Source organism: Babylonia areolata, chromosome 3 (assembly GCF_041734735.1).
Source record: "Babylonia areolata isolate BAREFJ2019XMU chromosome 3, ASM4173473v1, whole genome shotgun sequence".
NCBI lineage: Eukaryota > Metazoa > Mollusca > Gastropoda > Neogastropoda > Buccinidae > Babylonia > Babylonia areolata.
In genome coordinates, this window is record NC_134878.1 from 13658140 (window position 1) to 13670639 (window position 12500).

At 41.7% G+C, this 12500-nt stretch overlaps 2 protein-coding genes across 5 annotated transcripts in view; one reads left to right on the plus strand and one right to left on the minus strand.

Annotated features, from left to right (window-relative positions):
- The window catches only part of LOC143279742 (sushi, von Willebrand factor type A, EGF and pentraxin domain-containing protein 1-like), a 93648-nt gene extending 90620 nt beyond the window's left edge, over positions 1 to 3028 (plus strand). For all 4 annotated transcript variants that reach the window (XM_076583869.1, XM_076583868.1, XM_076583870.1 and 1 more), the window contains 2 exons: positions 1019 to 1128; positions 1985 to 3028. In XM_076583869.1, the coding sequence (XP_076439984.1) occupies positions 1019 to 1128; positions 1985 to 1996 (122 nt within the window). In that variant the 3' untranslated portion in view covers positions 1997 to 3028. The remainder of the gene's footprint in view (positions 1 to 1018; positions 1129 to 1984) is intronic.
- Positions 3029 to 4257: 1229 nt separating this feature from the next.
- Positions 4258 to 10759, minus strand: LOC143280243 (carbohydrate sulfotransferase 8-like). Its single transcript, XM_076584876.1, has 6 exons — positions 10751 to 10759; positions 10075 to 10255; positions 8485 to 8617; positions 6247 to 6484; positions 5202 to 5380; positions 4258 to 4693 (listed from the first exon to the last, which is right to left on the minus strand). Exons 1-6 carry the CDS (start codon positions 10757 to 10759, stop codon positions 4258 to 4260), a joined length of 1176 nt encoding a protein of 391 aa, XP_076440991.1.
- Positions 10760 to 12500: the final 1741 nt, after the last annotated feature.

Here is a 12500-nt window from a genome sequence, read left to right on the forward strand (position 1 = left end):
AAGGAGACAGACAAGACATACATACATGACAGACAAGACATACAGACAGGGCAAGGAGACAGACAAGACATACAGACAGGGCAAGGAAGACAAGACATACAGACAGGGCAAGGAGACAGACAAGACATACAGACAGGGCAAGGAGACAGACAAGACATACAGACAGAGCAAGGAGACAGACAAGACATACACACAGAGCAAGAAGACAGACAAGACATACACACAGAGCAAGGGGACAGACAAGACATACAGACATGACAGACAAGACATACACACAGGGCAAGGAGACAGACAAGACATACACACAGAGCAAGGAGACAGACAAGACATACAGACATGACAGACAAGACATACACACAGAGCAAGGAGACAGACAAGACATACAGACAGGGCAAGGAGACAGACAAGACATACATACAGAGCAAGGAGACAGACAAGACATACATACAGAGCAAGGAGACAGACAAGACATACAGACATGACAGACAAGACATACAGACATGACATACAAGACATACAGACAGGGCAAGGAGACAGACAAGACATACAGACAGGGCAAGGAGACAGACAAGACATACAGACAGAGCAAGGAGACAGACAAGACATACAGACAGGGCAAGGAGACAGACAAGACATACAGACATGACAGACAAGACATACAGACAGAGCAAGGAGACAGACAAGACATACAGACATGACAGACAAGACATACAGACAGGGCAAGGAGACAGACAAGACATACACACAGAGCAAGGAGACAGACAAGACATACAGACAGGGCAAGGAGACAGACAAGACATACACACAGAGCAAGGAGACAGACAAGACATACAGACATGACAGACAAGACATACAGACATGACAGACAAGACATACAGACAGGGCAAGGAGACAGACAAGACATACATACATGACAGACAAGACATACAGACAGGGCAAGGAGACAGACAAGGCATACACACAGAACAAGGAGACAGACAAGACATACATACAAATGTATGCTGGTTTCTCTCCACAGCTGTGTGCAGACGACCGTGCAAGAACGGCGGCCGCTGTTTACACCCTAACCGCTGCCAGTGTTTCAACGGCTTCAAACCTCCCTTCTGTGAATCACAAGCTTCTGTTAAAGTAAGTGCAGAGGGTGGGGCACGAACAAAACGAGACGAAACGAAGTTATGTTTTACCAGAGTAGTGAGATAAGCACATTGTCAAGAATATCTTCTTTCCACCCAGCACATAAAGAGAGAGAGAGAGAGAGAGAGAGATGCATGTGCATGTTCGTTTTACAGTGTATTATTGCCCCCCACCCGCCCCCAGCCTAAACCCCCAATGTGTGTGTGTGTGTGTGTCTGTGTGTGTGTGTGTGTGTGTGTGTGTGTGTTTGTATCTCTCTCTCTCTCTCTCTCTCTCTCTCTCTCTCTATATATATATATATATATATATATATATGTGTGTGTGTGTGTGTGTGTGTGTGTGTGTGTGTGTGTGTGTGTGTGTGTGTGTGTTACCTTTGGTAATTGCTCAGTTCTGAAAAGGGAACGAAAATTGACTGTATAATCTGATATTTATATCGAAACATTTGTGTGCCCGTTTAGAATAATCGGCTTTCTGGAGACTGATGTGTACTAATCGTATGCACGAGAGACAGAGAGGGGTGTGGGGGTAAGCAGAAAAATCTGTGTTCTCACTCTCATCTATTCCTCTTTAAAAAAAAAAATAATTAAAAAGAAGAAGAAATTATTATTATCATTATTATTATTATTATTACCATCATCATCATTATTATCATTATTGTTATGTTATTATTATTATTATTATTATTATTGTTGTTGTTGTTGTTGTTGTTATCAAATTCTATTATATTTGCTTCGTTTTGTTTGTTTTTTTACTGGTTAGTTGTTGTTGTTTTTGTCCATGTGGTGTGTGTACAGTGTCCACGATCAGTTTACAAAGTTAACGTAAGCTATGTTTGTGTTGTTTCCAGGTGATTTCCTAAAGTCACGTCGTCTCCAGCTGAAGATCACACCTGATCGGTGAATCAAAGAGCACAACTGTTTGTTGTTGTTGTTGTTGTTTTGTTTTTTGTTTTTTTTTACTGCCAATGCACCCGTGTCGTTTGAATTCTACAGTTCTTCATCACTGTTCTGGTTGAATTTTTGTTCTTGACACCTCCATGTTAACAGGATGGTTTTCTTCACAGCGGGACCAACAATTCTAACTTTCAAATGATCATGAAGATATATACAACTTCATCAATCTGCACTTGAATATATTGAAGCGACATATAGTCCTTTACTGCTCATTATGATATCGTGTTTGTTCGTGAACCAATCATTCAACACAAAGTGGACTCATTTGCGGTGGAAATATGTTTGTGATTTTTTTTTTCCTTTAATGTTAGATAGTTATTCCGTGTTTGTTACAAATCACGATTATAGCTCTCCGGATTAGTTGTCTTTCACCCCAGCAAACGTGCCACAAACAGGTAAAAATCAGCAAAATGTAGGAGAAGCAGCAGAGTCAAACTTTATGTTTGCACTGAAACTGTCAGACCCAAAAATGTCACTTTCTTATAGGGCGAACAGATTATGCATATTTGTACCCAACAGCTTACAGTGTGACGCTGCAGAAAGAGAAAAGAAGAATAAAACCATTTCTGATTTGACTGAATTTTTTTTTGAGCTGTCAGTTTTCTTTTCAATAGTCATATTTTAAAAATATTTCAGTACGAAAGAAACCGCACCCTTAATGATTCTGGGTTAAACATCAAATGATTTTTGGCTTACGAAATCAAGAGCTGAATCGGCTGTTCATTTTGATATTCAACAAACCAGCTCTCTCATCCCTAAGTCTAGCTTCCCCCCCCCCCATCCCCCTCCCCAACACACAAACTCCCTGAACTCTTTCCACAATGCAGTGGCACACAGTCACAGTGGTGGACTGTATCAACATAATGCCTTTTACATTGTATGGATGTTCCAAACACATACATTGTGTCTTATAAACTTTAAAGTTTTATGACAATAAATATTCTATTCACACACACACACACACACACACACACACACACACACACACACACACACATATATATATATATATATATATATATATATATCTTCTAAACCTGTTTACCCTGGACTTTTAAGCTGTCTTTTTTCCCCTTACATTTAATTCCGCAAGACTGGCGAGTATTTACAGATTTTAACTTGGCCACTGGCTTCCGATTTTAGATTTCAGTTTTCGGTCCCCTCCCGCTTTGCATCAGAGTGTTTCATAGCAATGTTGTTTGTTTTTTCTGTATGGTTTATGTACATGTTAATTTGTAGAAAGGAAGATGTCTTTGGTATTTTTAATATGTTTTGTATGGTACAACGAAGATATTTATATTATCTTCAGCTAATCATTAAAAAAAAATTTAATGCGAAATTGGTCGCTTTTATTTTGGTGTTTTCGTTGTTGCTTGCTTGCTTACTTGCTTGTGCTTGTGTGTGTGTGTGTGTGTGTGTGTGTGTGTGTGTGTGTGTGTGTGTGCTGAAAGGTCATCGCTCTTCTCAACTCCTATGCACAGTCTTTGAAGCCAGTTCAATGCTTGATCCGCCCGAGTTCTTTTACACGTCGTTTTACTATCTGAACGAAATCTGAGGTTGTCAAGATTCACCTCCCTCATGTGATAGCTGAATCGAAGCTACGACTTGGTACATATCAGATTAAAACCCCAAGCATATACGTTGCACAACCTTTATATTTCTTTTTTGCCAGAATTAAACCATTTCCAATTTTAATGAACATTTCATTCGTTCGTTTGTTCGTTTGTTTTCACCTTTTGGTTCATTGACAACAGACGATTGTTTCAAGGGAAATAATTCCGTCACGTAATCTAAAATGGAAAATTGTAGATACGAAAAATCTTAACCAAAAACGCACGAAACTGTGAAGGCAGAAAGGGTTTAAATCATTATAAAACAACGGTTTAATTATCAGCATGAACATAACTCGGTACGATATATAAAGTGTACATTCTTCTGGCTGATTTGTCATATGTTTCTCAACTCTTGTTGTTGTTGTTCTTTATATCACTTGAAACCGCCCAAATGACTCAATCAATGTAAAATCTCTATTTTGCGAACTATACTTATACAAACGCCTTCCATGTGTAAATAAGTAACCCCCCCCCTCTCTCTCTCTCTCTCTCTCTCTCTCTCTCTCTCTCTCTTCTTAGCAGTCAGATGGTGCAACGATGAGATTCCAGGTAGTCTAAATGCTGTTCAAATCAAATAGCTCCTCATCCAGTTCTACTTCTGGAGCAAACACCTCTTCCAGGAAAGGATCGTAGCCGAAAAGTTTAAACTCCTTGTCAAACAGCTCTCTTATCTTTTCTCTGTCCTCCATTGGAACCGTAACCCAAGCCGAAGCCAGCGCCATCTTCCTCTGCAGCAGCTGCGCGGACATTCCGTCACGTGAACTGGTCTCGGCGGCGTCCTGCGATTGGTCTATCTGCTGCTCTTGCGCGCGGAAGATCTGTTTGGATTTGTTGAGAGCCTTGTGCAACAAATCGCGAAATTCGACTCGTTTGAGTTCCTGGGCCTCTTCCCATTGAAGAGAGAACCGAAGGTGTCTACTGAGGAGGCCTCTGATCTGCAGGGCTCGCCATGTTCGGAGGAGAACCTTGTATTTGCTCGTGCATCGGCCTCTGGAACGTAAAACTACCAGATTAGGTTTTGATTGAAAAGTGTTGACAGTGGGGAACAAGTTGAAAATAAGCTGGTGAGGAAAAAAAAGAAAGAAAGAAAACAGTTACAACAAAAACTAAATTATATTAAAGAAAAAAAAAGCTTTGAAAAAAAAGAGATTTTACATCCGGTACTCATTCTAAAGTACTCTCTCTCTCTCTCTCTCTCTCTCTCTCTCTCTCTCTCTCTCTGTCCTCACCATATACCTTATATCCCTTGATATCAGTACATGAATATTAAAAGACATGTAAGTGATTAAAAATGACTAAGAAACACATTCACTTGTCCAACTATAATACCATGTACATGGGTAAATCAACGAATTAATGAACTGATAATCTAATTAATTTATAATTGATTAAATAATCAATTGTTTAATTAATTGTTTATTTATTTATTTATTTATTTTAATCCATGATTTATTGATTAATTGATGTAAACAACTGACACAGCTGTCTCGTCACTCACTTGTCAGTGGCAATGGTCAGGTAAGCAACAAAGGCGTAGTTGTTGATGATATCGTGTTCGTTGTCTTCCATGCCAGCATACTGTGGGGAAACGCTCAGGTTGATGGCGGACAAGATGTGTGTCGCGTCTTCACTGAACGTCTCCATGTGGCCGATGAAGTCGTAGTCATAGTTACACACCTGCAGCGGAACCAAAAAGCGTCAGAACGACAAGATATACATGCAGGCAGGCAGACATGCAAGCATGCAGGCAGGCGGACATGCGGGCACACGGACATACAGACACACAGAGAAACACCACGAACATTCGGTGTCGCAGTGTGCAAACTTAGAGTGAGATGTGGAAGTGGGTAGTTTTATTCATATCTAAATGCCATCGCTTCTCGTGAAGAGGTGCGACATACAAATAAGCACAGTATTGCAGAAAACTGAAGTTGTAACATATCGGAAACACAACGCCTTGTACAGATATACTGACAAATTTCTCAAGACGCTTTCTTCTCCAGATGCCAGAAACAAAGAAAAGCGAAACTGATCGGGATATCTGTACAAATTTAGGTGCGATGTACCGTACTAAAGAGCGTGAGACACACACAGGGGAGTACCAAAAACCTAATAGAAAGCAGGAGACTACTGTGTCATAAAGAATCAGTTAAGCATCTTTGTGAATCCTTAATAAGAAGGTAACATTAAATGATGAATAACGCAATACAAACCAACAAAAACACATGTAAAAAGGTGGTAAAATAATTTGTTTTATGTAGCCCAGTATTACAGAGTGAACAATTGCTGCAGACTGTGAAATTGTAACAGATCGGAAATGTATTGCCTTGCACAGATAAACTGACAAATTCCTCACGACGCTTTATTTTCCAGATGCCAGAAGCAAAGTAAAGCGAAACTGACAGGGATATCTGTAAAAATTTATGTATTTAAAAATTAGGGTAGCGGACAAACAAAAACAGTCCGAGCCATTTAAACACGCACACTCTTAAGGATGTTGACTGGTATTCGCTGATTAGCAGAGAGCACGTAAACGACTGTACCTGACACACTCTGTACGAGGGTGCGAAGTACTTTTTAATTGGACGGTCGATCTCCATGCTCAGTATGACGTAACGGACCAGCTCCGGAAAGGTGACGTCACTTCCGCAGGCCAGCTCCGCCATTGTGGGCTCCTGTCTCAACGCCCCTACGATGGGAGCTCCCAGGGCCATCCAGTACTCGTTGTTGGGCATCCACAACGTGTTGATGTAGGAGGACAGGAGGCGTGAGTAGGGTTCCCTGGGGTTTGGGGACGTCGACATCTCGTATTATTTGGTTTGCCAACTGGTTAGTTGGTGTCTTTATTTGTATTTTTATCACAACATATTTCTCTGTGTGAAATTCGGACTGCTCTCCCCAGGGAGAGCGCGTCGCTACACTACAGCGCCACCCCCTCCCCCTTTTTTGTATTAATTGTAAAACAGACTAACACTAAAAGACAGATAATAACGAAAATGCCCCAGGGCTGGGTTACATATGCGGCCTCGGCAGCGCTGAATTTGCTTGGCGTTAAGAATGGTCTGAAGCTTTTGCTAATTCCATAGACTAAAAAAAAAATTCTAAAAGCAAACGAACTTAGTTATTGCGGCACACATGTACCCGTATATTATAAACCCCAGCTATCTCATTCTTCAGTCAATTTTATCTCTAAAGCGTCGTGATCGAGAAAAAACAACAACAACAACAAACAGTATGAAAAATATCATGTAGGGTTTCCATGGTCAAGGGTCACATCATGAGCTTGACCGTAGTGATCTTTCAGTTCAAGGTAATCAAGGTCAAGATTGCATAGTAACCGTAGTTTTGGAGGAAAGGTGATGGCGAACTCTTGTGATACCAAAGTGCGGTCGCGGTCAGTCAGACAGCATCCGATACAAGACTAATACTGAACAGGTTTGGATACCATATTTTTTGTGACAGGAGCTACTTGGTTCTGGTTTATAAGCATTACAACAACCACATGTTGAGGAAAAGAATTCTTGGTCTTTTTTACTTGTGAGATTTAGCATTGAACGTTTGTGTGTGAAATCATCGTGTCCCCCTTTTTTTCTGTTGTAATAAAGTCGCTGTAGTTATGCCGGTTGGTGTCTTATCAACGTTGTCATTCTTGTTGTAGTTATCGTCGTCGATGCCAGTGACGTTGTCAATATCATTATCGTTATTTGTACTATGCGCGTTGGGTTACGCTGCTGGTCAGGCATCTGCTTGGCAGATGTGGTGTAGCGTATATGGATTTGTTCGAACGCAGTGACGCCTCCTTGAGCTACTGATACTGATACTGTACTATGCTGACTACTGCTACCACTGCTACAATTGTCGTTGTCTTTCTATTTCTCTGTTGTTGTTGTTTCTCCTTCTTCTCACTGCTTTTTATTAGCATTATCACCGTTATCATCATCATCGTCACGAACACCAGTTTCGTTATTTGTTACCACAATCATTGCTACTCATTCTGTTGTATTCCCCAATGCCACCATCCTCTTATTCTTCACTACCACCATCGTAATTGCCGCCATCGGCCGACATCATTGTCTCACCTCACTACCAGTTGTTTTTGTTTGTTTTTTTGTTTTTTAATATTGTTTTAGACTGCTATAATAATTGACGATTCTGTTGTATTACCGTCATCGCCAAAGCCCCCATCATAACTACAAAGATCATTATCATCACTCCCACCACCACCATCATCATCATCATCATCATCATCAACCCCACCACCAATACCATCATCATCATCACCACCACCACCAGTATCATCATCATCAATCACTCCGACAACCACAACCATCATCACCACCATGATCATCCCACCACCACCACCACCACCACCATCGTCATTATCCTACCCCCACTATCAGCAACATCACCATCATCACCACCCCAGTCACCACCATCAGCATCACCACCATTATCATCATCATCATCATCCCACCATCATCATCATCACCCCAACCACCACCACCATCATCATCATCATCATCATCACCCCAACCACCACTACCACCATCAGCATCATCATCATCACCACCACCTAACCACAATCATCATCATCACCCCAACGACCGCTACCACCATCAGCGTCATCATCACCATCATCATCATCACCACCACCCAACAACCATCATTATCATCACCCTAACCACCACTACCATCATCACCATCATCATCATCACCACCACCCAACCGCCATCATCATCATCACCCCAAACACCACCACCACCATCGTCAGCAGTGGTGACCTGGTGAAGAAGAAGAGGACGGCCTTGTCATAGCCCTCCACCACATCCCTGACGTGGAAGCGCTCTTTCCAGTTGAGCTGAGCGAGGTCCATGCCATTGGCAAGGGCAATCACTCTCCGGAGCAGCGTTGTCCCTGCCGGGCAAGTGAAACAGAGTCTGTCTATCTATTTCTGCGTTCGTGGGTTGCATCCCCTACATTAACTCGAATCTAAAAGTAAATTTTTACATGCGTGACTGATTCTACTCTGCGGTGGAGACGTCCATTTTCCGTGTTCTAAAGATATGCGTGCTAAGTATGTTCATGTCTCCGAAACCAGGACACTTACCGTGAGTGTGTATATTATTTGATCCCTTCACTCCATATGGAGCATAGGCCATCAACGACGTTTCTCCACCGAACTCGACTTCAGGGCTATCCTTTCTGCACCCCTCCAGCTGGATCCCAACCTCATTAGCTCTGCTTCAATGTCCTGCCTCCAGGTGTTCTTGGGGCGTCCTCTCTTCCTTCTCCCCGGGGGGTTCCAAGTCAGGACCTGGCGTGTAGTGCGGGATGGCGATTTCCTCAAGGTATGACCAGTCCATCCCCACTTTCGTCTCAGGATCTCTTTCTCTACTGGTTCCTGTCCCCCTCTTCGCCACAAGTCCTCGTTTCTAATTTTGTCTGGCCAACGGATCTTAAAAATGGGCCTTAGACAACTGTTGATAAAGGTCTGGATTTTCTGTAGCACCTTTTTGGTCATTCTCCAAGTCTCTGAACCGTAGATAAGGATGGTCTTCACTTTGGAGTTGAAGATACGTATTTTTGTCGTTGTTGTGATTTCTATGGAGGATCAAATGTTCTTGAGGGTATGTGTGCTAAGTATGTTCATGTCACTGAAACCCGGATACCTATCGTGAGTGTATATATATATATATATTTATATACGTAGTATATATATATATATAATGCCAACTAGCCCTAAGGCTGCAGTACTAAGAGCCAACGCAATCTTGCCTCCTAGTTTGAGAGTCAAAGTCCTTCACAAAACGACTAAGCCGTAAATGACTTCCCATTGCAGTGGAAAAACCATTGCTGGTCATGCAGCTCTCACTTTGCTATTATTGGCACAACTGTAAGCTTACGTCGATCTGTGATATAAGCTTGAGTGTTGTGAAAAATAAGCTGGCAATAGCATCCCTAGACAGGCAAGGCCGGAGACAGACAGACAGACAAGACATACATACATACCCACTCTTTGCAAGGAGCAGAAGAACACGGTGGAGGCCAAGTAGGTTTTATGGCGTCCTTACTGGACGGGCAGGCATTACATCAGAGAAGGCAAGGAAACAGACAAAACATACGTACATACCCACTTTTGGCACAGGGCAGAAGAATACAGTAGAGGACAAGAGGGTTTGGGGGAGTCTTTACTAGACAGGCAAGCATTACATGAGACAGAGCAAGGAGTCAAACAAGAAATACATACATACCCACTCTCGGCACAGTAAAGCACAGTGGAGGCCAAGAGGGTTTTAGGGCGTCCTTACCAAACAGGCAGGCATCACATCAAACAAGGCCGGAGACAGACACGACAGACAAGGCAGGCATACCCACTCTTGGCACAGGGCAGTAGAGCACAGTGGGTGTGCCGGTGGTGGGGAAGAGGAAGCGAGGCGGGGCCGCGCCTCGTGTAGAAGCGGGCCGCTGCTCCTCAAGACGGTCATGCCGACACACTTCCTGCAGTCGTCGGCGACGCTCTAGGAACCTCGCTGTCACGTTCACACCTGTAGACTGCCGAGGGCGTAAAAAGTTAAAATGATTCTATTTTAGGGTCATAAAAGTAATTTCAAACCTCTCTTTTTTTTCTTTTTCATCTTCTCGAATGAAAGAAAAAAAAAAACATACACACACGCGCACGCGCGCGCGCCTACGCACTCTTAGGAACGCACGGGTGCGCGCCGCCGCCCACACACACACGCGCGCGCGCGCGCGCATCCACCAACACACACCACACACACACACACACACACACACACACACACACACACACACACACACACAGAGGAGAGAGAGGGAGAAAGAGAGACAGAGAAAGACTCTCTGATGTCTTCTTTTAGAAATGCTGAGAATGACTCTCATGTCTAGTTTTAGACATGTATATTGATTTCAAAACACGACTGCGTCATTGTAATATTGTGAATAAAACTAACTAAATAAAATACATTATCATGTCATACCTTTTCGTGATACGGCTGTGCGAATCTGTCACCTGCAAAAGAGACATACCATTCTCATGTCCGTTGCACACACACACACACACACACACACACACACACACACACGAGATTTCTAGATTCAATGTCCTTTGACACTGTTTCGGGAATGGAGAACAGAAGAAAACCAAAACAACTGATAGCTAAATTCTGTTAAACAATGCTCATGTAGCGAATATAACGTCAGATTCTCAAAACGCCTACCCATGTTTAAAGCATACCGAAACATGAATATTTGGGAGAAAATAACGATATAACCACCTCTTACATTTATAAAAGCGATTCTTTACATCTCATAGTGGGTGTGCGTTTTTTCTTTTTTTTCCGTTACATTCTTTTTTTTTTCCTTGCACAGAAGGTTATATTCCTCCATATAGAAATATACACCAGAAAAGGTTTTTAAGGGGGAAAAATAATAGCATAGCAACTAATAACAAAGCAATTCACCAGTTCACATTACACAAGACTACACTTTTTCAACAACAAAAAAACAAACAAACAAAAAAGAGAGAGAGAGAGGATATAACATCATCGTGCGTTTTGACGACGGAAAGAAAAATAAAGAAAAGAGAAAACGATCAATGAATAACGCAAATAAAAGTTCTGATTCCATTTCATCTTTATATCAAAATGTGAAATGTGAAACCTCTCAAATAAGGAATAATGTTGTAAAAAGCAAAATGTAGTACCTCTGTCTAATCAAAAGCAAACAAGCAAAAGCTAATAAAATATCACTACTGCTAATGATATTGATCACAATAGTAGCAATAATAATAATGATAATGGTAACTGCAGGTAGTAGCATTGCATAAATAACATTTCAGTACATCATAGTGAACAAAAAAGATGTACAGATGAATTGATTGGCAACTTTTTCTCGTGTGCCTTTCTTGTAGTTGCTACAAGCGTTCGCAATAAAGCCAATATACCAGAAAACTAGTATATGTCATATTCTTTATAAAAAATTAAAAAAAAGAAGTTCTGTTTCATACTTAGACTTAAGACAATTTATAAAACTGTGCCCGTTTGGGAGCACTTGGTTTAACTTGCACTTGAACAGAATAAAATTTTACACGAAGTAAAATATTATCAAGAACTCAAAACTGAATTTAACATGCTTTTCATAGCCAAATAAAATCAAACAAACGCTGAATGAGTGTGTGTCTTTATTTGTTTGTCGTGGAGATTTCTGTAACATTTGCAAATCCGTAGCATATCCTTTTTCCCCCTCGCATTTGAATCATAAATAACAAATCACAACAACAGCAACAACAACAATAGAAGACACGTACCTCTAGCCAGCGAAGCTTCGTATGAATATCTGTCGGAGTTGATCCTTGAAGAGTAACGCTTTCTGCGTATGGAGGTGACAAGAGCCAATACCGCTAGCCCCAACAAAACCACTGTTACTCGCCTTCTTTTCAGCGTTAACTGAGGCATGGTCGTCACGGAAGACCACGAAAAGCGCATGAGAGAGGGAGTTTACTTTCTTTCTTTCTCTCTTTCTTTCTTTGTCCTGAAAAAAGAAGCTGAAAGAAATGAAAGTGTTCTCAAATCACACGAGGGACGCAGTGTATTACGGAAGGGTTACACTCAGGGATTTTTCGAGCTGTAGAAAAAAAAGTGTTATCCGCCCATGTGTGTGTATGTGTGTGTGTGTGTGTGTGTGTGTGTGTGTGTGTGTGTGTGTGTGTGTGTGTGTGTGTGTGTGTGCGAGAGAGAGAGAGAGAGAGAGAGAGAGAGAGCACGCGCATACATGAATA

Excerpts from the sequence above, each read along its gene's own strand:
- LOC143280243 (XM_076584876.1), bottom strand. Across the intron at positions 5,381-6,246 it reads CCTCGTACAGAGTGTGTCAG|GTGTGTAACTATGACTACGA; the intron begins GTACAGTCGTTT and ends GTTCCGCTGCAG. Across the intron at positions 4,694-5,201 it reads CTGACCATTGCCACTGACAA|AGGCCGATGCACGAGCAAAT; the intron begins GTGAGTGACGAG and ends TTTACGTTCCAG.